At 39.7% G+C, this 23,883-nt stretch overlaps 2 protein-coding genes across 8 annotated transcripts in view; one reads left to right on the forward strand and one right to left on the reverse strand.

Annotated features, from left to right (window-relative positions):
• Positions 1–17,112, reverse strand: part of CEP63 (centrosomal protein 63) — a 40,378-nt gene extending 23,266 nt beyond the window's left edge. For 2 of the 4 annotated variants that reach the window (XR_013996818.1, XM_081106541.1), the window contains exons 1-3: positions 16,963–17,112; positions 8,495–8,563; positions 7,376–7,553 (exon numbers count right to left, since the gene is read on the reverse strand). Coding sequence is in view for 2 of the 4 variants with exons in the window: in XM_081106541.1 (XP_080962667.1) it covers positions 7,376–7,553; positions 8,495–8,538 (222 nt within the window). In the remaining 2 variants the exon portion in view is untranslated. Of the gene's footprint in view, positions 1–7,375; positions 7,554–8,494; positions 8,564–14,431; positions 14,470–16,962 lie in introns of all 4 variants that reach the window. The other 2 variants (XM_081106540.1, XM_081106542.1) reach the window with 2 other exon arrangements.
• ANAPC13 (anaphase promoting complex subunit 13) lies at positions 16,569–23,176 on the forward strand. 4 transcript variants are annotated; one of them, XM_081106546.1, is made up of 3 exons: positions 16,569–16,582; positions 19,681–19,806; positions 22,776–23,176. In XM_081106546.1, exons 2-3 carry the CDS (start codon positions 19,708–19,710, stop codon positions 22,899–22,901), a joined length of 225 nt encoding a protein of 74 aa, XP_080962672.1. In that variant the 5' UTR covers positions 16,569–16,582; positions 19,681–19,707; the 3' UTR covers positions 22,902–23,176. The 4 variants fall into 4 exon arrangements, with proteins under 4 accessions (XP_080962672.1, XP_080962669.1, XP_080962671.1 ...); XM_081106543.1 differs by lacking the exon at positions 16,569–16,582 and adding an exon at positions 17,114–17,188; XM_081106545.1 differs by lacking the exon at positions 16,569–16,582 and adding an exon at positions 17,213–17,332.
• The last annotated feature ends 707 nt before the right edge of the window (positions 23,177–23,883 follow it).

Here is a 23,883-nt window from a genome sequence, read left to right on the forward strand (position 1 = left end):
CAACTGTTCTGTTCTATTTCTAGGTTTAGATGAAAACTTGCTCTCACTGTCTGATTTATTCTCCCTAACCCTTTTCATAAAAAGAAAAAAAATACATAAAAAAAATTAAGAGATACAAAGTTATAAGAGCCTTGGAAACTAAGAATATTGAACAAACAAAAAACCTGAGACATCAAGAATAAGTTCTCTAAATCAAAATGCAAAATTGTAATGTCAGACAGAAAAGATAGTTGGAGTTTTGCACCTGCTTTACCATGTATCCCAGTTCAGAGAAATCAGTTCTACAAACCAGAGCAAGGACATTATCCTAACCCATTTCAAATGGTTTGATAACCGCCACAGCTAGTTCATGCCCAGCCATCACCCCCATCAATATCCATCAATGGTTCTTGGCCTCTCTTCCAGTTAGAATTTCATCTAAGTGAGGATGGAGAGGAAGAATGAGGATCAGGAGTAATTTCAAATACGATATAGAATGGTAATTTTTAAAAAAATCTTAAAAGTTCTCATCACAGCCGAAACCGGTTTGGCTCAGTGGATAGAGCGTCGGCCTGTGGACTGAAGGGTCCCAGGTTCGATTCCGGTCAAGGGCATGTACCTGGGTTGCGGGCACATCCCCAGTAGGAGATGTGCAGAAGGCGGCTGATCGATGTTTCTCTCTCATCGATGTTTCTAGCTCTCTGTCTCTCTCCCTTCCTCTCTGTAAAAAATCAATAAAATATATTAAAAAAAAAAAAAAAGTTCTCATCACAAAAAAAATTGTTACTATGTATGATGGTGAGATTAAGCAGACTTATTGCAGTGATTGTTTTGCAATTTATACAAATATTGAATCATTACATTGTACACTTGAAACTAATATAACATAGCTCAATTATACTTCAGTATAAAAAAAAGAAAAAATTCTTATAAGAACAAAAAGTTAATGCAATTCCAATGAAAAAACTCTAGGATTTTTTTTAACTTGAAAAAGGTGTTCTGAAGTTCAAACTGGAAGAATGATTAAATGTAGCTAATAAAATAGAAAAGATAAAACTACTCTTTAATAAAGATCTAAGTGAATATTTACTGGATTGCTGGGGTAGGACAAAACTTTCTGAGCTTAAAACTGAGTCATTTAAAAAGAATAGACTATGTAAACATGCAAAACTTCTATATTTTTTAAACCCCATTAAAGTTAAAAAGCAAATAAACTGAGAAAAACATTTATAAACCTATTTCAAAGGATTTTTAACTTTTAGGTATTTTCTTCTAACTTGTTTCCACTATGTTCAGAGACCATACTCTTTGTGTTGAGACTTACTTTCCGGCCCAGAAAATGGTCAATTTTGGAAAGAGTTCTGTTTGTGTTAGAAAAGAACATATACTCCACAGTCCTCTTGTGCAATGTTCTGTACGTATAACTTAGGTCAAGTCTATATCCTTACTGATGTTTGTCTCTTGTTCCATCAGTTACTAAGAAAAGCAGGTTAAAATCCCCAGCTACAACTGTCACTTATTCCATTTCTCCTTGTAGTTCTGCATCTTTTTGCATACAGATAAAGGAGAGTGAAAGAAATTTCTTTTAAGACTGTTTTATTAGATACTTACAAATTTAGTGCGGGGTTTTGTGGGGGGGTTTTTGTCTTAGTTTGAGTTCCCCCCAAACATAGCCTGAGACTTGGACTTCGGGGCAAGTAATTGGAAGTGATCCCAGGTAGCACAGTGAGGAAATGGAAAGAGAGACCCAGGGAAGGAATAAAGAGGTGTGTTAGTGAGTGGATTTCTGCAGTTCAGCAGCTGCAGCTAAATCACACTTGGGAACGCACCAGGGAGCCAGACAGAACGTGTTTCAGAATTGTCCCTCTATCTAAAGGATGGTAAGCTGGAGAATTTATGCACAGATTCCAGTTCCTCCACTGCTTAAAAGTTGCCCTGTGAGTGTTAACATCCCCACACTTCCAAGGTTCACCTGAGCAGCTTTCCAAGGCTCACAGCGCAGTGAGATGCTGGCAGTGCACAGGAGCTGCATAATAGCCAAGATGAAATCAGGAGGCAAAGATGTGGTACTGGCCACAAAGAATGTCTGCTACAGTTATATGTACTGAAATTTCATACTTTATAATTATGAAGGATTTCTCTTCACCTGAGTAATGTTCATTGCTTCTGCTTCAAGTATACTTTTTCTAATATGAATATACCTATATAATATTTCTATTCAAAGTGTTTACATGAAATATATTTTTATTTTACCTTTTACTTTCAACTTTGTTGTACCTTTGTAAGCCCCAAATAATGGAGTTTAATTATTTTTATCCAGTTGGACAATTTTTATCTTCTTCTTGGACCATTTAGTGCATTTACATTGCATGGACCTATTCAGATTTAAATCTATATCTTGAGTGTTATTTGTACTTAATAAACTCTATGTTCCTTTTTCTCTCCTTTCTTGCCTTCTTTGGAACTGATAACATCTTATCATTTCATTTGTCTCCTATAGCTTAGAGGATATATACTGTTAACATGTTAATGTGTATTTTTAATGGTTCTCTCAAGATTAAAACATGTGTCTATGAACAAATCTAATGTTAATTAGTAGACTTACCAATTCCCAGGCAACCCAAGGACTACAGAAATACTTTAATTCCATTTATCCCAAACCTGACTTAAATGCCATCATAATCCTACATATGTTAAACTGAAAAGGTTATTGTTGTTATATCAGTCAATATTCACTTAGCTTTACCCACATATTTACTATTTCCTTTCATTTCTTCCTTAATCTCTTAAGCTTCCATCTGGGGTCACTTTCCCTCTGCCTGAAGAACATTCTTTAGTATTTCCTTGGTGCAGGTCTGACAGTGACAAGTTCTCTCAATTTTTGTTGATTTGAAAATATCTTCCTTTCATTTTTATTCTGGGTATAGATTTCTGGTTTGGCAGGGAAAACAAGTCATTTCTTTGTAGATAACATTCTATTGTCTTCTGGCTTTCACTCTTCTAGCTGACAAGTCAACTGTAGGAACTGTTTGTAGACAATGACTTTTTATTTTGGTAGATAATCTTTTTGGTTTTATTTTTCCTTTGTTTTTCAGATTACTACTTTGTCTTTAGTTTTCAATCTAGATAAATATTTCTTACATATTTTGCTTGAGATTATTGGATTTCTTAAATACAAGTTCTTCCTCACTTTTGGCAAAACCTCAGCCAATTTATCTTCAAATATTGCTTCTGCCCATTCCCTCTCTTCTTTCTCCTTCAGAGATTCCAAAAGCAGTTATACTAGCCCTTTTCACTGTATCCTTTCATTTACTTTCTCTTCTATATTTGCTATCATTTTGTCTACTCTGTATTCTAAACATTTTCTCTTGAGCCATCTTCCAGTTTACTAATTAAGACCTTGGTTTTAATTATTCTATTTCTCAATACTCATTGTGGTTGTTTTTAGTTTCCAATTCTTTCAATTGCTTGATCTAATCTTCTGTCTCTCTGAATACAGTACATATAACTACTGTAAAGTCTAAGCATAATAGTACCCATATCTAGATTTGTCTTGGGTCAATTTCTATAATTTATTGCCCCTCCTTTTTAAAATTGTTGTTGTCTTGTCTTCTTATATGTCTGAGGTTACTATCTCAATGGTTATCAAGCATTATATTTGCAAACTTATTTGAAGAAATAATTCAAGACCCAGAATGGTGATTTTCCTTTCCTTTGGAGAAAATGTAAGTTTGTTTTTTTCCAGGTTCCTAGAAGCCCGAGCATTCCGCGCTGCCTGGGGGGACAGTAGCACTCTAGGATCAGCTTAAACTAATTCAGAGATTTTTTTAACCCTCACCAGAGGACACACTTAGAAAGAAGAAGGGCGAGATGGAGAGGGAAAGATAAACATCAACTGGTTGCCTTCTATACATGCTCCAACCAGGGACCAAATCCAAAACCAGGTAGGTGTCCTGACCCAAAATTGAACCAGCAACCTCTAGGTGTATGGGAAGATGCTGGGACAGAGAGTTAAATGTCTGCATTTTGGTAGCAGTTTGAAGAGGACCTGTTCTACATCTGGCCCATCCTTACTCCTTTCAGGTTTCTGACTGAAAATGAGGAAGGATTCAGAGCCACCTTAGACATCAAATCCTTTATTTTCCTAATCCCTTGAAATTATTTAAAAAACCGATTCAGTCTCTATCCTCTCAACTGCCTTCTCTAGTTTCAGCTAATAATTGCCTCAAACCCTGGAACTCACCTCTGTGGACCTCTAGCCCAGCCTAGACCTGGCCTTCACTATCTTGTGAGCACTCTGCTTCAAGCAGTTTTTTTTTTTTTTAATCTAACGTACTTGTCCTCAGAAGGTAAACTGGCCCAAATTGCCTAGTCTGCCATTATCAAATGTTCAAGTCTGAAAAATTCACATTTAACTAAAAACATCCCGAGTGAAATTTACTTCTCAAGCAGAATTCTACAGCCAATCAAACTTTCAATCAGATGTGAAAAGAGAATAAAGATATCTTCAGATATATAAAAGTACGTTCTACCAAAATGAAGAAATAAATGTATAAAAGCTCCAGAATAATAGTGAAGAGAGTTTCCAAGATGAAGCTATACTGCTAGTCTAGAGAGTCACTTAATCATATTTGAGAATGGCAAGCTCAAAAAGAAAGAAAATACTTTACCTGATATGCCTGAAAACACTAAGACTTACATTTGTATCAGAGAATTTGGGAAGAATCAATGATAGGTTCATTTTTTAAAAGCAAATGAAAATGAGACAATTATTAATTCCCAGAAAACAAAAAATTATATAAGAAGTAGTTTAATTATCATTATACTACTGTGAATAATACTGTGAATATACAGCTGTGAATAATATTTACCATCTTCATGACGTAAATACTGAATACTGAGCTTAACCAAAAATTAAGACATATGATCCTGGCAGGATGAGGAAGTGGAAATTGCATGGAAGAGAGAAAAACCCTGAATTTTCATAGTAGAAAGTCATTAGATAAATAGCTAAGCCTGAAAACAAGGATATGTGAGTATAAAATGTTACTTAGAAACATGAAGAGAATACAAAAGAAAGAGTTAAAGATATTGAAATGATTGCTTCAGAGAAGCAGAAATCCCAGGTTCAGGGGGTTGGGCAGATAATTTCTGTTTTCCTCTATGAGCCTTGTAGAATCTTTTTTTTGTATTTATTATACATGAAAAATATAAATATTAAATGAAAAAATATTGTTTAATTTTATTTATGTACCAGGGTCTGGCTCATAGTGAGCACTCAAAATATTTAAATTTCTTAAAAGAAAAGGTGGGGGAGAAAAAGGTTAAATGCTGAGAGTGAGGGATGGCATAGGTAAAGAAATGGGAGCCAAGGTTTGAAATGGTCATCATGGGTGACAAAAGAGCTGAAATAACTGATTCTAGATACAATTTATAGTTTTCAAAGTGCTTTCTTAAACAGTAACTCAATCTTCACAACAACACTGGGACTTAGGGTTTTCATCCTAATTTTACACATGAAGAAATAGGCTCAGAGAAGTTAAATTATTTGTTCAAGGCCAATCAGCTGAAAAGAGGCAGAGCCAGGACTCCAAATCCCTTACTCATTTCATTAAGTCTACCTGCTCTGTAGGGCATGAGAAGGCAACAGCAGCAGAAGGTCCATGAAAACCAACCCAGTCCCAGCAGTATAATCAGAAATCATAAAGCATCCACTTACAAAATGGCTGTTTATACTAGTACTCCTCCACATATGACCTGCAGACGGGCTGGCACTAGTCACAACAGCAATCCAGCAGGTACCAGGAGCTTGAGGCAGAATGTAAATCAACTGTGTCACCAAACACACAGTTTAGTGCAAATGACATTTTTCTATAGCAAAACCTTCTATGAAGTGAAGGACGCAATGCACTGGTTGACATTCTGCTGCAAGATTTTGATCTCATCATGGGCCCATCACCTGAGCAGCACTGGTTTATACCACAGGACTAACTGCTTCTAAGCTGGCAAACAAATACGAATGAAAAAAACTTGCAGCCTTATTTTCTAGTTCTTATGTCATTTACTCTTCAAAGTAGAATATGAACATGGTATTACCAACACAATTTATTTTTAATTCTCACCTGAGGATATGCTTATTGATTTTTTTTTTCTTGAGAGAGAGGGGGGTGGGGGAAGGAGGGCGAGAGAAACATCAACATGAGAGAAACATCTATCTGTTGTCTCCTGCATGGATCAAATCTGCAACCTAGATATGTGCCCTGACCAGGAATCCAACCCGAAGCCTTCTGGGTATGTGACAACGCTCTAACCAATTGAGCCACTGGCCAGGGCTCAACACAATTTCACAGACAAACTATGGAACAGATTCCCATTACTAGTGTTTGGTAAAAGCACTTTAGTTCTAGAAAATTAATCTACTTTCAGCAGTCCATTCAATGAAGCGGCAAATTGACCAGACAGCTACAATTCTAAATTTCTTTTATGTGCCAGGACAAACCTGTAATCTTTAAATTCTTAACATGGAACCTATAATTTCTCTTTACGGTATTAAAAAATAGCAATAATGCCCTTGACATCCAAACTAAGCTACAGAATTAAGTTCAAACAGCCTCAAAGTGACTAAATATTCCCATAATCACACACACAGGAATTTCTTTCATGGGTTTATACCACAATAAATGACTTGGAGATATATATACACAGAGTGGGGCTTGGGACCAGTGTTTCTCTACAACTCTTCCAATCCTTCTAAGATTGCCATCCATGCCAGAAATTCAGAGGCAATTCTTGCACTTACATAAATGCTTTCTGCTTCCCTTCCAATAGTCAGTGTATTTTTACTGTACCAGCTAACAGCAAATATTAAACTTCTCCCCCAAATCACCAAAAACTATGGGTGGTGAGATATCAAGTAATTTTTATTTTCCTTTGTTCTTTCTTTTCCCCTAATTTTGAACAGGGGCAAATATAATTTTTTAAAAAAAGGGTTTTCTGAATCTTGTTTTAGATCTAATCAAAAGAGGCAAATTATTGAATTCTGGGCTTACTTTTTCAAACTAGGCATACAGTGAGACCATAAACTATGTTCACTAAATTCAGTGAATGTTAATACAGACTTATAGGATGGAGGTTATACAAAGATCATGTGATACAATTCACATTTTCATAAAGAAGTTATATATATATTTATTATATGTGACCAAAGTAACAAGACCATTGAAATAAATATTAATATTTTGGGGCACTTTCACAATGAATTTTTCTTCTAAAAGAAACCACTAGAATTACAAGACAACATAGAAACTAAAGACACGAAAATGCTTTCTTCAACAAATACTTAAGAAATATCTTTAATGTCAAAATATTAAAAAGAGGAGTAAATCAACTGCTTTACCTCTTTGTGTTTCATATCCAACTGACTCCTAAGAGACTTAAGTTCCTGCTCACGGATGTCCAAGCACGTTTCTAAAGCATGTGTCTGCCCTTCCCATTCAGACTTTTTATGAGCCACCATTATGTCAATCTGTTTCATGAGCTCCTGTAGTTCTGCTTCACAGGATGTCAAAAATCCCCTATAAGTAAGAACAGACCCTTAACACAGACATGTCAGAGGGCTTTTCATCTTTCAGATGCAAAAAATATAGCAGATATAAACCTACCTGGGGGGAAACAATGCCAATAAATAAATTATCAGAAGCAAAGAACAGGACTTCTGAGCTTTTCCTTTTAATGTTCATATATTAAGGTGATGACTTATCCCACAAAATATTTTATCTTCCTCTAACAGCCAACCTAAAGCCTAAGTTTTGGGGTCAAACACAAAATTGATGTTTTGGGTCTGGCTTGTAAGTTAGACTTTGACAACCAACAACTAGCACTTCTGTAATATTTTCGGGGAGCTTTCAGGAAGAATCCCGGCCAGCTTATGTCATAGTCTCAGCTAGTCAAAATAAAAAGTTTTGGAAGCAACTAGGCTATTGGGGAAATGATAATACAATTTTAAGAGCTGTTTCAAGAAAGTCGTCCTTGAGTCAGACTTATTTCAATTATTTTTCCCACCTTATTAGAAACCTGCTGCAACCTATCTGATTATTGTAAACTTACTGATGTCCTGCGAAGTTTCAGGAGACGCCAGATATTTCAGAGTTGGAGACAGAAGTGGACACCGATGTAAGAAATGTAAAAAGGCTTCCAAGAGTGGTCAGAGAGAGCCACAACTACTAAGGCTTAAATACTTTTTTAAAAAACATTGCTTGGTCTCACAAAACCTCTGTACTTCTACTTTTGCTTTTTAAGAGTAGAAAATGTAAAGAGGGATGAAAGCAAGCGTCCAGCTTCACACGCCTGCGATGAGGCCAAAATCCCAGAGAGACGCTCTTCACAAACAACACGAATCAGCTTCGCTTTGGTTCAACGCTTTTGCTTCTGTATCCAAAGCACAAAATGGTCAGAGGCAGCACTCAGATACGCTGCTTAAATTCAGTGAGACGCTTAAGGTCAAAAGCAAACTTACCCATCATGCCCCCTATTTTGTATTCCTTCCAACAAAGCCTCCATCGCCAAATCCCCTTTGTTTTGGCAACTGGAAAAGGAAAAACATCAGTCAGGAGAAAATTCATTTTTTAAGTTCTAACATTCCAACTGACAAGAATGTGAATGAACGCATACAAATAACAATGAGAAAATGCAGTGCTTCTTAGGATGACTGTAGGGGCATATAACTTCCAAAAATATTAGGACAAAATACATTCAGACTAAAACAAAATGATTTAAAGGGATCTAACTGCTGTTGACACTCTCCCTGCATGCCTGAAATCAAATGCCTCATTGTTGTATGCCTACTTCCTAACGTCAGGGTGGGCCTGAGGTGGAGGTGGGATGCTGGCAGCAGAGGGACACTGACATAAATCCCCATGCATAAGAAATTAGGGGTCACACACATCAGAGAATAGGTGTAGCTTGGAGGGGGTGGGTGTTGTTTTTTGAGATATTATAAACAGGTTCAGTGCCCTGAGCTTGAACTCCCTGGTCCATCACAGGATAGCCTCCTCAACCTCAAGAGGACAAACCCTGGCCGCTTCCTAGAAGACCCTCCCTCCCCTGAAAGCCGCCCTCCTCCACACTTCATTCTTCCTAGTCCTTAACAGGTTCTTCACAGTGGAATGCATCCTTTTCCTACGGTCCATCCCTCAAGGACAGAAAGCCAATGTTATTCATCTCTGCAGCTCCAGAGCTTAGTGTAGCATTTCAACTGGGCATGTGCTAGATGCTTTGGGCTGAACTTATGTCAGTTCCCCTCCCTTTACCCATCCCCCTATGCAAAGTGGTCATAGCTGGAGAACTACAGAGAAGGGCCAGGTAGAGAAAGAAGGGAAGGGAAACAGAAGAGACTGTCATAGAAAGAGAAAGATACTATAAAGACAGATGAGGAGAGAGGAAAGACCGCCCTTAATTTCAGAAGTGCCCATGATTAGTAATACCTCTTGTAGATTTCTCCCTACTATCACAAATCTTCAAAATATTAGTCATGTCAAATCACTTCTCACTCCTGAAATAATGCTTTTTTCTTAAACCTTCCAAGACTCAGTCCTGAGTTAATCTTTTAGTTCATTGGTTCTCAACCTTCTGGCCCTTTAAATACAGTTCCTCATGTTGTGACTCAAACATAAAATTATTTTCGTTGCTACTTCATAACTGTCATGTTGCTACTGTTATGAATCATAATGTAAATATCTGATATGCAGGATGGTCTTAGGCGACACCTGTGAAAGGGTTGTTCGACCGCCAAAGGGGTCGCGACCCACAGGTTGAGAACCGCTGTTTTAGTTAATTCCCAAATATTGTGGTGTGGAGGTTTTGCCTCTTTGTCCTAATGCCCTGTTTAAAAATTCTATTTCTCTAAGGATTCTTTCATTCAACGAAGAATTCAATGGTGCATTAACCACTAGATTTATAGTGATGAAAGATATGGCCCTTTTCAAGGAATTAATAGTCCTGTATGGAAAGAAAAAAAATGACCAAAAATGTTCTTTCCCCAGAATGAAAATGTAGAGACAGAGGAATTCTCCTGAAAGCACAGAGGAGAATGAGAAAAGTGGAAAATACGGCCACTGTGTTATTTCAATCTACTTCTAAAGTTCTATCAGGAGTGTTAAACTATTCATACATAAATACGACAGAGAGGATTTTTTCTAGTTGGTTTGTCCTTCATTAGACAAAATAAAAACCTAGAGAGAAAGGTTTTCATGTTCTACTCTACTTTCTCTCAAACCATGACATGGTCAATTACCAAACAGCCCAGATTCCCACTCGAGGGAACTGAGAGGCAGGGCAGCCTTCACCCAGTTCCATGCAGATGGAGACCCAGGATGCAACCCTGCTCTGCAACTATCTAGCTGTGTCCCTGGACTTCAGTTTTTGCATCTGTAAAATGAGGACTCTGAACTATAATCTCCAAGGTTTCTTCCAGCTTTTCCATGGGATTCTAGTAGCCAGTTAAATGTTCAGGGTAACTAGCTTCCTCCTGATAACTAGACATGGTATTTATTAAATATGTAGGAAAGTGCTATTACTCAAAATTATCATTAGTAAAATTACATTTAGTTAGGTCATGTTATTCTTAAACATTAATATACTTAGTAATATATATTAATAATACACATTTAATAATATATAATACATTGATATATTTTCTGGGTGACATTATAATTAGCAATATTTATAATAGCAAAAAGTCAACACGTACGTACTCAACTGTTTTGCCTTGTATATATTATCTAATTCTTCACAACACTCATTAAAGACAGATACTATTACTCTGATGAAACAGACCTCAAGGGTTAAATAACTTGACTGGTAAACTACAAATTATAGTCCTAGGATTCAAACATAGGCAGTGTGACTGCTGAGTCTCAGCCAAGGTACAACATTATGTATTTTACAGTATTCCAGATATTAAAATACCTTCATATCTTCTTTTGGTTCAATAGAGTCTTCTTGGCAATAAACAAAATCAAACCAAATCAAAAAGTCTGAATACAGGAAAAAATATAAACTAAGTATGACATCAATATCATGGCCACCAGGTGGCAGTAGCACAATAGTGAAAATAGTCCACATGAGGAGGACAAGTGCTATTTCAGAATTCAAAATAATGGTCTAAGACAGTGGTCGGCAAACTCATTAGTCAGCAGAGCCAAATATCAACAGTACAATGATTGAAATTTGAGAGCCAAATTTTTTAAACTTAAAACTATATAGGTAGGTACATTGTTATTATCTTAATTAGGGTACTCCTAAGGCTGAGGAAGAGCCACACTCAAGGGGCCGAAAAGCCGCATGTGGCTCTCGAGCCGCAGTTTGCCAACCACAGGTCTAAGACAAAGAGATCCTTCTTTTAAAAGGTGGGGGTAGGTTGTGAGGGGGAGCAGCAGCATTCTCCGTGTAAAATAATCTTACTAACGTATAATGTGTTTCTTTAACAATACCCTCACCAATCTGCGTGAGTAGCTGTCAACACCATTTATTCTCATTCCTTAGGATCAGGTAAACAGCAAGGATTTAGATTTTCTGAGGACTTTTCTCATTTCAGTTTCTCATAGCTATATCACTACTTCCTTTCCTGACCAATCTGGCACTCATTCAACTCTAGGCACTATGTCACTTTGCTTTCTACTTTGCCTGTGCCATGTGATAATTATGTAAAGTTAACTATTTTTTGTTCATAATATTAAATACAAATTTAAGTAATTACTGTTTGGTAATCTGCCACTCCTGGCCACTAACATAAAATGATAATGTGGTTCAATGGAAATTGTATAGCTCTACAATTATTGCACGGCAATCTTAGTCATTTCTACATTTATAGCAAGACATCAACAAACAAAAGTTATTAATTAAAACTATCCTTTGAAATCAAAGCTGTTTTAAATCAGCGAAATCTGGAATAGCATGATTAAAGGAAATACAAGCTTTTTCACCAAGTCTGGGAAGCAGGCTTTCACTTTTAATCTTAAGGGGAAATAATCCAAATAGGATAACTGGTAATGGGCAAATCCTTGAAATTCATTAACATATTTCTGGGAATTTAAGAGCTAGAAAGGATCTGAGACCTCCAATTTAACCTCTTCATTTTACAGATCAGGAAAAATATCTAGAGTATATGGCCAAGATAAAATTATTTACAAAATGGGACACAGGAAGAAAAAAGCTCTGGGTGGAATTACAAATAAATGTGTACTAAAAGAAAGGACATGTCTACCCATCAACTCTCATTTAAAGATGGATATAATGCTCTGTCCCTTACCTGCCTTGGTGTTACTATGATTATAAAGATGGATGGCTCTGTCAGATATATTATGGCTGCTCCAAAAAAATCAATAATTTATAATTTACCACTGCCCAGAAAGGTCCCTACTTATTAAACTTAAGGTGGGGAAACGGGGGGAGGCGGGGGCTGCACGGGGGGAATCAGCAGATAAAGTATCAAAGAAATTTTCCAAAATAAATATGTAAAACACTGTTTACACTGTGACTCAAAATCCAAAAAGAATAAGAGGAAAGACTGAGAAATCTGAGTAAATAAAAATACATTTTGCCCTGGCCAGTTTGGCTCAGTGGATAGAGTGTTAGCCTGTGGACTGAAGGGTCCCAGGTTCAATTCCAGTCAAGGGCACATGCCTGGATTGCAGGCTCAATCCTCAGTAAACAGGGTGCAGGAGGCAGCCAATCAATGATTCTCTCTCATCACTGATGTTTCTCTCTCCCTCTCCTTTCTTCTCTGAAATCAATAAAAATATAGTGTTTAAAAAATACATTTTTTTCCATGGGAAAAATGCCATAAGCAAAGTTAAAAGACAAATGACAACAGTATTTGAAAGTTTTATCATAAAAGCTTAATTATTCAAATACACAGAGAACCTAAAATGGGGGGAAGAGGAAGAAATCTCTAGAAAAATGGGCAGAAGACAAATGACCTTGCTCACCAAATTTAAACTACATTGAATTAGCATTTCTTTTGTATTATAGTAACCAAAAAGTAAAAGTTTGACAATACACACTCATGAGGTATGGGAAGATAAGCACCCATGTACATTGCATGTAGGAATATAAAGTGGTACAACTACTATAGAGATTTTGGCAATACCTAAAACCGATATACATGCATTTATTACCCTTTGATCAAAAAATGCCACTCCTAGGAAACTATCCCAAAGACACATAGGCAAAAATACGAAGTCACATATGCACAAGAATATACATTGCACAACTACTTGCAATAGTCGAAAAAAACACAAATGCTATCAACAGGGAACTATTTGAATATTCATCCACCAATAAAATACTATGAAGCTGTAAAAAGGGGTAACAATCTCTACATACTTCTGTGGAGGGCTCTACAAGGCATATATTATTAGGCAAAAAAAAAAAAAAGGCAAGATAAAAACAGTATATGTGAAAACCACCTTTTATCTTAGAAGGGAGTGTGTGTGTGTGTGTGTATGTGTGTGTGTGATGCATTTGTTTTAAGGAACAGATAAACCCAAAACTACTAAATATGATACCTATGAGAAAGGGAGTCAGGTGGAGAAAAGAGGGATGTACTTTGTTTTACAGGTACCTGTTTTATAGGAACTATGTTAATGGTTTACATATAATAAAACAAATCCATATGGGAAAAAAGCAAGATTGAAAAACTGAAAACAAAATTAAATAAACCAACTTACCAACTAGATATCAGGTTGACAGCCTAACAATATATTTGTTTCATGTTTTCAAAATGCAATAATTGTACCGTATATATATCCAAAAAAATGGAGTATATAGTAAGGATAAAAAAGAACTGCAAAGAAATCCTGAATACTACTCAGGAATCATATTGTTGATAATAAAATTGGTGATGTTAATTTGAAACAGTTATATATAAAATATAGGATAATAAAAAAGTAATTATGTTAATGACATTAGGTACCAATATTTTTAGCAAAAGAGGAAAAGATAAAAATATAAAATCAAATATAGGAAAAACTTATAAAATTAAATTGGAAATATCAGTGTGAATTCTGTATATATCTCTTTATAAAATGTATTTCCTAACTCTGGCCACTGTAAACCTAGAACTAATGACCAACCTCGCAGCAAGAGTACCTCTAGCACCCAGACTGTGGTCTCTCAATACCATCACCCACTCAAAGAAACCAGGCTTCTTGGTGGCCAGAAATATATAAATAGGCCAGGAACGTTTTACCAGAAAATGAGGAAATTATCAGAGACCACGAGTCACATCAAGTCTACAGGAGCCAACTTAAAGGGCCCACCACTGGCCAAAATACAGGACAATCTGAGCATCCAAAAAACAAAAAATGACTGCAATAGGTTGAAACAGTTTAAATATATTCAAGTCAATAAGTTCATGATGATTTCTTAAAAAGGCAAAAACCCTCATGGTTACCTTTGGAGGTCGTTAGGCCACCAACTCATTACTGTAGTCTGAAAATAGAGGGAAAGAATTAAGCATTTTTCTTGCCTCTCCTGTACAAGTTGTGTTTCAAACAACAGATGGTAGTCAAATAGCTGGTGGGAGAAAGTTCTTCATGAAAGATTTCCAGCTAATAAATACTGAAGGAATGACAGAATTATAAAATCACCACATTAAACTCCTAATGTATTCATGGATGTAGGCAATCTAAATCCATGAGACTTCCCTTTTAAGGGAAGGGCTCACAGGGAATTTCATGATGAATGGATGGGGCTGACAACACTTGAACCCACTATACTGCTCAATCTTAACATCACAAAGAGGGACAAATTGTTGTGTGCCTCTCTAATAATTAATGCAACAGGAAGTGCACTGCACCATAGGGCATCGCCTTGCCCCACCCCTTCTAGCTTCCTCCCTTGTGCCCCCCCCTTCCTGCCCCAACCAAAATATATATATCAAGGTTGAATCTGATCAAGCTTCTAGATCAGTGCTGTTAAACAGATATTTCTGCAATCATGGAAATATTTTCTATCTACACCAAACAGTAGCCACAAGGCACCTGTGACTGCAGGTCCTTGAAATGTGGCTAATGTGACTAGGGAACTGAAATTTTGGTTTTATTTCATTTTAATTCATTTAAATAGCCACGGCTGGCTGGTGAGTACAATAGTGGACAGTACAATTCTAGATCTACTAGTTTAATGAAAAAAAGGAAACAGATGTACATGTTAATGCAGATGTAATTAGCTAAATCTAGAATGTTAAGGGGAAGGGGAAGCTAGATTTAAAAGCTTTAAAAGGTGTATCAATCAAATGCAACATGTGGATCTCCATGGGATTTTTGACCCAAACAAGTTAATTATAAACAGACATTTAAGGGACAGGGGAAATCTGAACCCAGACTGAATACTGACATTATGGAATTTTTATTAATTTTCATAGGTGGATGACAGTACTGTGGTTTTGCAAAACTGAAAAATATAAGCCTAGCTCTTGGAGAGAAGAAAAAAAAGCAATCCTAACATAAAAAAAAAAAAAAAAAAAATTCAGTGTCTGAAACCAGTATCAGGTTGACCTTTCTTTTAGAGTAGGAAGCTCTGAGAGTGGACTACATAGGCCACCTCTACTACCGGAAACAGGAAGGACCAAGCAGTCATCCTTTCAGTGGGAGGAAAATTGAATCGGTACAATTGACATACACAATTATAATTTTTACAACCTGAATCTACATACATTTTAAAGGGCAGTGTGACAATGTTTATAAGGCTTTAACACATTTTACATTGTCTTTATTACTACACTAGAGGCCCACGGCATGAAATTCGTGCACGGGTTGGGGGCCTTCCTTCGCGCCACCCCCTGGTGGTCAGTGTACATCATAGCAAGCAAGAAAACTCCTGAGGGAACACTTTGCATATCAGCCTTTTATATATAGAAATTATATTGATCACTGATAATATACAAAGGACAAGCAGGTCAGGATAAAAGTCAATCTAAAGATTCCAAATCCACATTCCAAGTAATAAAATAATACACTTTACTATATCTTTAAGCTACAGCTATAAATCTAAACGTTACTATTTGAAGGTAACGTGTAGCTGATGATTGTTATGATTTCCTTTTATCTATAAAATTAAGTGCAAGCATGTGGGGGACTGTGAAACTATAGGGTACCTTCTCTATAACACTGATTTATTAAGAGAAATAAAATAACACTTAAAAGTTTCAGGAACCAGATGGTCAGGCTCAAGAAAAACGACTTTGTGCAAATAAGTGTACTGCAACTAAAATGAAGACTAGTCACCGAATTCTCGCTCATCTTCACTCTTACGTTGTAAGGGGCACCTGCGACGACATCGTCGTTATTAGAGTGCCCCTAGGGCACCATCCCCGTCACACCCTCACTCATCATTGACTTCCCAGCCATGATTTGCAGGGAGCAATCCACCCTTCAGGGTTCCCCCACTTCAGACCCTCCTGTACTAACATTCATGTGTTTAAAAACGAATCCACTTGTTTTGAATGGCTAACCCTCCCACCGTGGGCGAAGCGGCAGGATGCCGAATCTCAACAACGCCAGCAGCAAGCTGACCAACCACACGGGGCAGACGAGGCAGGAGGGTAAGTGCGGGGGAGCCCAGGGCTCGGGGGCAGCTCGCCCACCCCGGCCCGGCCCGGCCTCGGGGAAGGGCTGACCACCTGGCTGGCCCGGACAGCGCGCCCAGCGAGGCCAAGTCCGCCTCCGCGGGTCCGCAGGCCGTACGCGGTGAGACCGAGGGGCGGGGCGCCGGGGCGAGCCCGGGGCGGGGGAGGCGGGCCTGGCGGCCTGCGGGCTGCCGCGGAGGCCAGCCCCGGGCCATAGACCCGCGCGGCCGAGGGCCCCGCCGCGGCCAGGGCCGCCTCCGGACTAGGACACGCCCGCCCCTCGCCCATCCTCCGAGCGCACATGCGGTTAGGGGGCCGCCGCGCGCGCGCGCGCGCCCGAGTCTTCCCGCCGTTACCTTCGGCCGGGCGCGCGCGCGTCACGCCCAACCTGACGTCCAGCCTCCGCCGTCCGCACGCTTGTTCCGCCCCCTGCCCCCCTACTTTTAATGGAACAACCTCCTTCCTGACCTCCCCTCCGTGCAAGCAAATGGGCTCGTTCACATCCGGGGACCAGAGGAAGAGGCGTGCCGGTCACGTGGTGCAGGGGCGGGCTCCGGCGGCAGCGGGTGCAGCGCCGGGTCGGTAAGGGTTTCCCGCGCTCCCAGCCTCGGTTTTGGAGAGCGGGAACGAGCTCGTTCCTCAGCGTCACACTTCCCCTCCACTCCCATCGGCCGAGGCCGCTGTCTTCACTTTGTCCTCCTCCTCACTGCCCTTACCGCTGGCCAGGTCGGGTAGAAAGGGGCTTGCGTGGTGGGCCGGGACCTGTACCTCCCCCGCCTCCGCTTTTGGTCTATCCAGCCCGAAGCCGGAAGTGGGTGCTGTGGGCGGCCCCACACAGCCGTACCGCTGGTGGTGGCCTGCGAGGGTCATTTCTAGCGAGGGAAAAGCCCTTCTTGCTTTGATCTTGTCACTAAGTATTTATAAAACACAGAGATGGATAAAACGTGCCCCTGCCCCAGCGAACGCACGCACCGCGTGTCTGGGAAGAGCGTGGAACCGGCGGTGTGACCAGCTTCCAATCGGGGCCCACTCAGTGCGTGCTGGGAGCTGGGAGCTGCACAGGAGGGGGCGCTGTGCTCTGCCGGGGCTTGCAGAAGGTCTCCTGCAGGAACCTAGTTTTTTAGATCAGCTGGGGCGGGGGGAGGGGGAGGGAAAGAAAGGAACGAGCATTTCGGGATCGGGACACCCACACGTGTAAGTTTGTTCAGGAAACTGGTAGTGGTTCATTCTGCCCAGTGCAGCAAGGGCTTGGGACAGGGGCCGCGTCCTGGACGCAGTGCCTGCCCCGATGCTTTCCAGCCCCTTAAGAGTGGAAACACCTTAGCACCTTACTCTAGAAATGGGGTGTTGACCCGGGTGATCTTAGGCCCACGTTGAGTTTGGAAGGAAAAGTACAGGTTAGTGATGGGGGATAGAGGCTTTGAAGTGTAGAGGACGGACAGGATAGGCTTAGAGGTGTTGGAGTGACAGGTGAAAAAAGATTGAGGCCAAATAGGGGAAAGATGTGTTGAGTCACTGATACAAAATGTACACATTAACAGTTGGAGGTGATAACCCCTGAGCAGTCTGTCACGGAGCCAACCGAGTATGGTTAGTGGATAATAAGAACAAGAAGGAAGTGTTCAAGGGCAGAATCCTGCTGGAGCCGGGATCATTTGAGAAAAATTTATGAAAAAGGTAGAATCTTTGTGGGCACCGGCAAGATTATCGGGTTTTGATCAGCAGAGAATAGGGAGGAGGGTATCCCAGAGGCCAGGGCATCAAGGTCAGAGGCGTGGCAGCAGGAAAAGGGGGGCTCTTGTAGGACAGGGACTCCAGAAACATAACTGGAACTGAGGGTAAGGACCCCCTGTGTGTAAATTTTCTAAAGCTGGGTCCTTGTTTTGAGTTATTTACTGGGTAATGCTGGATTAATTCTTGTGGGAAACATTAAGACCTCATCTGACTCACTGGTGCAGAAGTAGCTGGGCTTTAGTTTTGTCTGGATCCTTATCATGGGGGTAAAAACCCTTCCCCTGGTCCCACCTGCATAATTATTTTCCACGTGTCAGGGCAATCTTGCAGTCATACTGTTGGAGACAAGCACGGGCCTATGTGAATGAAGGAGGTGGATTCCTCTCCCAAAGGTGGTTTCTTGCATGAGTTTTCATCCTCTTAGAGGTGGGAGTGACTACGAGTACTTTTGGTGCCATTGACCAGCAGGCCATCAGGATGGCTGTTTTGTAGCAGGGAGCACAATAGGGTGATGCCTGTGATGAAGAATAGCCCAAGCTTGGAAACAAGGAACCCAGAGGTACCTTTCCAGGCTGGCGATAGCTGTGTAGGGAAAAGTAAAAGGGGGGCGGGGGGAGATCAGCATGATAAGTAAGTATCGACCAGGCATTGAAGGGCATGCAGCATTAAGAGTCACCCCAAAGGGAAGGGAAAGCAAGCAGCATGGAGCCCTGCCACTAGCGCTCACCTGGAGGTGCTGCTTTCAGGGCCCAGCCTGAGTACCACCTTAAGATAGGAGGCCATGTATTTAGAAGCTCAGCTGAGGATTTCTGTCAGGTCTTGTTGGTCACTTTGTATAATTCAGTGTTATCATTTAGCTTCTTGGGCTAAGAATGCCAACATTTGAGGCAAGGCAGGCGGTGACTCTTGTAAAAATGGTGCGGGAAACGCTGCAGGGACCAGAGAGGAGACTTGCTTATGAGTCAGGGACTCACCAAAGGCATCCTGAAAGGGAAAGGGGAATGTGCCAGTTGGGAAAGAAAAGCTGCATTCTAGATGTGCCATGCCCTTATAACAGAGGCCCTCAAATGTATTGCCTTCCTGTCACATGACACTGGTCTGAGCCATGTCCTATGTTCAGTGTACACTACAAAGCATTTACCAGCTGAAGGGGCAACAGAAAGGAGGGACTGTGATTACATATAAATAAGTTGTCACCTGACGCAGATGAGAAGACAAGTCTTTCCCAGGGTGATATTATGCCAGACGACACATCCAGGCTAAGAAGCCTGGGGGATCCTAGTGCTGGATTACATCACCTCCTGAGTCTGTGTTTTAGAAATAATCTCTTTGACTGACAGATTTGACAGGATCAGAGCTGCAGGAGGATGGACAGTGAAGTACAGAGAGATGGAAGGATCTTGGATTTGATTGACGATGCTTGGCGAGAAGATAAGCTGCCCTACGAGGATGTGGCAATACCACTGGTAGGCTGTCTTGTAACAATGAGAATACATCCTGCATATCAGATATTTACACTACGATTCATAACAGTAGCAAAATTACAGTTATGAAGTAGCAACGAAAATAATTTTATGGTTGGGGGTCACCACAACATGAGGAACTGTATTAAAGGGTCGGGGCATTAGGAAAGTTGAGAACCACTGATCTAGACTTTTTATTTAAAGAGAAATGTGGTTCGGAAAGCTGATGTGACCTTAGTTAGGGGTCATTCCAGGACTGGAACCCAGGTCTTCTGAGCCTTTTCTGTCAATTACACCAAAGCCAGTAAGCCAGATAATGAGGGTTTAATGCATAAGATGGGAAAGAATACAAAGCAGTGCCATATAAGCTATATGGTATTTCTTACTTCCCTACCACTGGCTTGTTGATATTATTAAAAACTCACATGCTTAGAACATACACCTATCCTAAGTTCCCTGGAAAATAATAAAAAAAAATCTGGCTTTTCTCCTTGTGCCTTTGGATCAATAGGCTCCTGGAATACACTTGCCTGCTCTCTATGAAACTGCCCTGCAAAGAGTTTGTTAAACTTATGTAGTAAATTATCTAAAAGCTTAGCTTGTATAAGTGCTTATTAAATATTCTATTTATATCATAGAGGAATGTTTTTCTTTCAAGTATGCCAACTAACCTGAGAAGAGCTGTTAATAAGATAGAGCTTACAGATAGACTGCTGCTGCTATTACAGAGAAAGAAAATCTAGCTCAACAATGTTTTCATTTAAGAATAAGAGATGATAATATGTTCAATGAGTAATACACATATCACATAATAAATCACAGCTTATTTCAACTTTAGAAAAATAGTCAAAAGAGAGGGTCATGAGAATTATAGCTGCCATTTAGTGAAAAACAGTTTTATGCCATGGACGGAGGTTGAAATTGGACATACATTATCTCTAATCTTGAAACAGCCTTGCAAGATGGTGCTGTTATCCCCATTTTACAGGGAAGGAATAGGATCAGAGAGGGGAACCTGCCCAAGGTTGAGTAGCTGATAAGTTGGACTTCACACCTGGGTCTGTGAGGCTCCAGATCCTGTCCTGTGAACTTGGATTTCTTTCATTCCATAAGCGTGTCTTTGGAAGCCTTGTGTGTGCCAGATTATGTAAACATAAGATACACTTTCTGCCCCTGCGAGTCTCGGGAGGAAGCACACAAAAATAAATACTTGTTATAATAAAGGTTTTAAGGGGGTTGTCATGAACAGCCACCGTGGTATAGGAAGTGGCTCCTAGTCTAGGAGAAGCCACAAAGAGAAAGTAATGTTAAGCTGGTCATAAGGGAGGACCAGCAGTTTAGTGGGGGTGGACAAGGGCCCTCCAGCAGTGGGGACTGTGCAGAGGCTCAGAGCTTTACAGTCTTTGAAAGAGAGCGAGGGATGGGGAAATACACTGCCTTTTTATAGAGTAGCTGCAAAGAATTGTGGTCATTTTTACAGTGTACCATAATAGATGGTTGCATTTATGATACTTTGTGTTTGTTTTCCAAGCACATATGCAATTTTATATGTTGGCATTCATTGCGAAGCGACAATCATGACCAAATGAAAGACATCATTTTAGAACACATACCACAGATGGGATGAAATTAAGCAAAGTTGCCTGCTTCTGAATTAAATAATTCATTAAGCAAGAACTTGTTTATGCTTTGTCAGCTATAACTAATTATTGGAACCAAGCTTTCACTTTTAAGTTTAAATGTATTATTACTTTACAATAAGTGATAGTTTCTCTCAGCTTGTAGAGCAAGATGTATCTGATTCAAATATGCTTATATTATAAATAAATCATTTTACATATATATTAAAATAATTCTAAAGAAGAATATATTCATATACTGCAAATTGGAATCCATTGGAAAATCATAAGTCTGGATAGTGAATAACAGTTTGCTAACCCTAAAAGAAATGTAAATTCAGATAACTAAAAAGAAATATATTAGTATCAGTGAACTCTGATACAAAGCAGAGTCCTGGTAGTAATACATTTACATTTAAAATATAAGGAAACTGTCTTAAAAGTTCTCACTACACACAAAAATGGTAGCTATGTGAGGTAATGGATGTGCTAACTAGCCTTATTGTGGTAATTATTTCACATTATATGTGTAGCAAATCATGTTTTACACCTTAAACTTGCAGAATGTTATGTGTAAATTAAACCTCAATAAAGCTGGGGGGATATATATGGAAATTATTCCACATTCTACACTAAGTGTGGCCCCTGGCTTAGCATTTTAAGAAAATGCTGGCTGGATATGCGTTGGTCATTTGCCCGGCTCCACCACTAGGGGGTAGTCTCATGCTACATTTTCATTGCTCCCCACTTAGCTCCATTATACTCTAGGCATGCTGGGTGCAGGGTAGTTTCTTAATACATTTCTTGTGCTTAAGGAATATGCCAGCAAATGTGATATTCTATGAAGGCAGCCCCTTAATAGAATTTTTAAAACGGCTCTTTTCTGTTTTCCCAGCCATTAACAATAATAGCAAATATTCCTTGAACATGGACGTCCTGCATAGTGCTAAGCACTTGATCTAAATCACAGTGTTTAGTCTCACGGCAGTCCTAGGAGGTGATGGCTACATTTCTCTTATTTTCAGAGAGGAAACAAAGACTCCAAGGGTTTGAATACCTTGCCTGAGTAACCCAAGCGGCAGAGTGGTGGGCTTGGAGCCTGGTAGTTTCCAAAAGCTGTGCCCTTAGTCTCCTGCACAAATGCTAGAGCCATAAGACCATCATTCCTTCTGGAGAGGACCTGAATGATACTTCCTCACGCCTTTTTATTCTGGCTATTTCTTTAGGATACATTTCTGCCAATTATGCTACCTGTTTCTAGGAACTCGGTTTAATTCTATGTGCTCTTGACTTTTAAGGGGTTTGTTAATGTACTGTTTACTGTCGTCCTGAATATCCACTGTACCTTTTCAGAATGAGCTTCCTGAACCTGAGCAGGACAACGGTGGCACCACAGAATCTGTTAAAGAACAAGAGATGAAGTGGACCGACTTGGCCTTACAGTACCTGCATGAGAACGTCCCCCCCGTAGGAAACTGACACCTGGCTCCCTTCTCATGGACAGAAATTTTTTTTTAATACAGAGATACAGAATGTTTTCTTTCAGCCTCCTAATTGAAATCTTTTAGTGATCTAACACTCAAAAATGTACACCCACTTAATTTGTGGCAGCAAAGTGCAGTGTGGAAATACCAGAATGGGAAATTTGTTGAGATTTCTCAGGAATGCAGAATATTTGGCTCTTTGAACCTAAAGTTCTTCATTTGCTAGCTTGTGTTTAAACATGTTTGGTTAAACATTTGCCTTTAATTTTGCTTTACTGTCCAAGTTGAACACTTCCCATCTGCTTGTGTGTGTCCTGTGACAGGTGTTTGAAGATATGAGAGGAAAAGGCTAAGGGAGGGAGCCAGGTTAAAAAGAATGACTAACTTCCCATGTACCCCACTTGGAGACGCAGTCTGAGGGGGTGTGGAGATGTATTAGCCATTCAGAAGCCCATTCACTGACTGCTGGGATGCCTGAGATTCCCCATGATGTTTTCATACCTTGGATACTTTTATAAATTAAACAGAATCTGACATTTCCTCTGCTCTCCCCACCACTTTTGATGCTTCCCGAAAGGATCTTAAGCTAGAGGAACCACTAGTTTTATCTAGTAATGGGATTGACTTTCTCAGAGCCCTTTGAGATATAACCAGAACACCATGGAGCCAGTATTTAGTTATGTATTGTATGAGAACTTGTACTTTCCAGAACACTTATATTATCTCCTTGGAATTATTTGCCTCCGTTAAGTGGTGTCTGCCTTGTTCTCTGTCTAGATTGTAAACTCTGGGAAGAAGCCCTGGCTTATACTTCGGTATCCATCATTGAAAAACTGAAAACACTGAGTAATTGAAGTCTCTTCTCATCCTGTTTTCACTGGGTCCTTCTGTTTACCGAGCTCTTAGGAGGAAGAAGTAAATCACAAACAAGTGAGCTGATTTGGGGATTTCAGTAGAAACCTTGTGTAACAATTCTG

Source organism: Myotis nattereri (genome assembly GCF_964212035.1).
Source record: "Myotis nattereri genome assembly, chromosome: 14".
In the NCBI taxonomy this organism is placed as follows: domain Eukaryota; kingdom Metazoa; phylum Chordata; class Mammalia; order Chiroptera; family Vespertilionidae; genus Myotis; species Myotis nattereri.